Source organism: Etheostoma cragini, chromosome 23 (genome assembly GCF_013103735.1).
Source record: "Etheostoma cragini isolate CJK2018 chromosome 23, CSU_Ecrag_1.0, whole genome shotgun sequence".
Classification (NCBI taxonomy): domain Eukaryota; kingdom Metazoa; phylum Chordata; class Actinopteri; order Perciformes; family Percidae; genus Etheostoma; species Etheostoma cragini.
Window position 1 is genome coordinate 496,768 of NC_048429.1, and position 1,647 is coordinate 498,414.

General features: G+C 39.3%; 1 protein-coding gene across 1 annotated transcript; it reads right to left on the reverse strand.

The window, feature by feature from the left end:
• Positions 1–1,349: 1,349 nt before the first annotated feature.
• On the reverse strand, positions 1,350–1,641 carry LOC117938505 (histone H2B 1/2-like). Its single transcript, XM_034863150.1, has one exon. The coding sequence runs from the start codon at positions 1,638–1,640 to the stop codon at positions 1,437–1,439; it is 204 nt and encodes a 67-aa protein (XP_034719041.1). The 5' UTR covers position 1,641; the 3' UTR covers positions 1,350–1,436.
• Between the last annotated feature and the right edge of the window lie 6 nt (positions 1,642–1,647).

Below are 1,647 nucleotides of genomic sequence, written 5' to 3' on the forward strand. Positions count from 1 at the left end.
ATTCTGCTTCACTTTGCGAACGAAATGTAGCTGTGACTCCAGAGCGACAGTCTCTGCTTATATAGCCAGAGCCGGCGACGCTGATTGGTCCAAAGTTGTCGCGGGCTGCCGCAGCTCAACCATTGGTCAAAAGGAATTTGAAAATTCGAACGTCCCGCTCATTTTAAACTGTTGTTTGTAAATCCCTAAAGTGTTGGGGGGTAGTAACAGATCAGATACACACACTTAATTTATTTCTTGTCCTTATATTTGCTGTTATTAACATGTATTTTAACTTCCATTTAATTTCTCATTACATAAGGCATACTATTCATGTTTTTATGTCCATTCTGTCCATTTCAAAATTCAAATTTACTGCTTATTTTAATCTACTCTACTAAGTACTTTTCCAAAGCTTCGGGGTAGCCTACTTACATAAAGAAAAAACACATTCATTTGATAGTGTTTAATGTTGTTTTTCACTATTATTAGGCAAGGCAGCTTTATCTGTAGAGCACATTTTAGCAACCGGGCATTTCAAAGTGCTTTACACAAAACAGATAAGTTAAACAGATAAAACACAGGTACAAACAGTTAAAAATCATTAGCATTAAAAACCAAAACACATTCAATTCACATGAATAGACAGTTAAAAAATAGACAGATAACACACATGAATAAAAGTTACAGTGCAGCATAAGAAATGTAAAGAATAATTAGGTATTACTCCTGTCTACATTGGGTATATATAGATAGATTGTATGTGTCCTCATACATGGAAACATACAAGAAAAGTGATTCTGATTATATAATTCTTATTAATATGGCATTTGTATCCCTCTTTTTATTTCCTCCGCAATTACACATTTAATATGTCAAACATAAACCCTTCTGTCCTTAAGTCACATTATCAGATTTGCACACAGCCGAAAGCTCAACTGATTTCCAGTGTTTGAAGCATAATGTCAAGGTTATAAAGTCAGTAAATATGTTTGTACGCTGTAGGTTAAATCCTAAAACACCCTACTGTATGTGAAATAACTTACTTTTAACTGGTTTCCTTTTTGAAGGTTAAACGAAATACCTAGTTTCAGATTTGCATATGTAAGCTAATTAGGCACTTTATATTTGCAATTTTGAAAGTGAGCCACATGTTTAAGTAAATGTCTCCAGCTGAGTCTTGATTAGTGCACTTTTGCCTTTAAATGGTTAAAATCAGTTTATTGACGCAGGGCATGCATTATAAGCCACAGCTTCATGTCACTCTATAGTGCACGTTACATGGATATATTGAAGTTGTTGTGAGATGCTGGAAGCAGATATCTACTGGTTATTTACCTTGGTAAGTGCGATGCATGATTTATGGAACTTTGCTCTTAAAGGAGGAGTGTGTGGCTCTTAAAAGAGCCGTTGGTTTGGTGGGACTAAGGCGGCGGGACGGTCTACTTGGTGCCGGTCTACTTTGAGCTGGTGTACTTGGTGACGGCCTTGGTGCCCTCGGACACGGCGTGCTTGGCCAGCTCCCCGGGCAGCAGCAGCCTCACGGCGGTCTGGATCTCCCTGGAGGTGATCGTGGACCGCTTGTTGTAGTGAGCCAGGCGGGAGGCCTCGCCGGCGATGCGCTCGAAGATGTCGCTCACGAACGAGTTCATGATGCCCATGGCCTTG

What these genes read in the sequence shown, in the direction of transcription:
- LOC117938505 (XM_034863150.1), bottom strand. Translation starts at nt 1,640, where the DNA reads ATGGGCATCATGAACTCGTTCGTGAGCGACATCTTCGAGCGCATCGCC.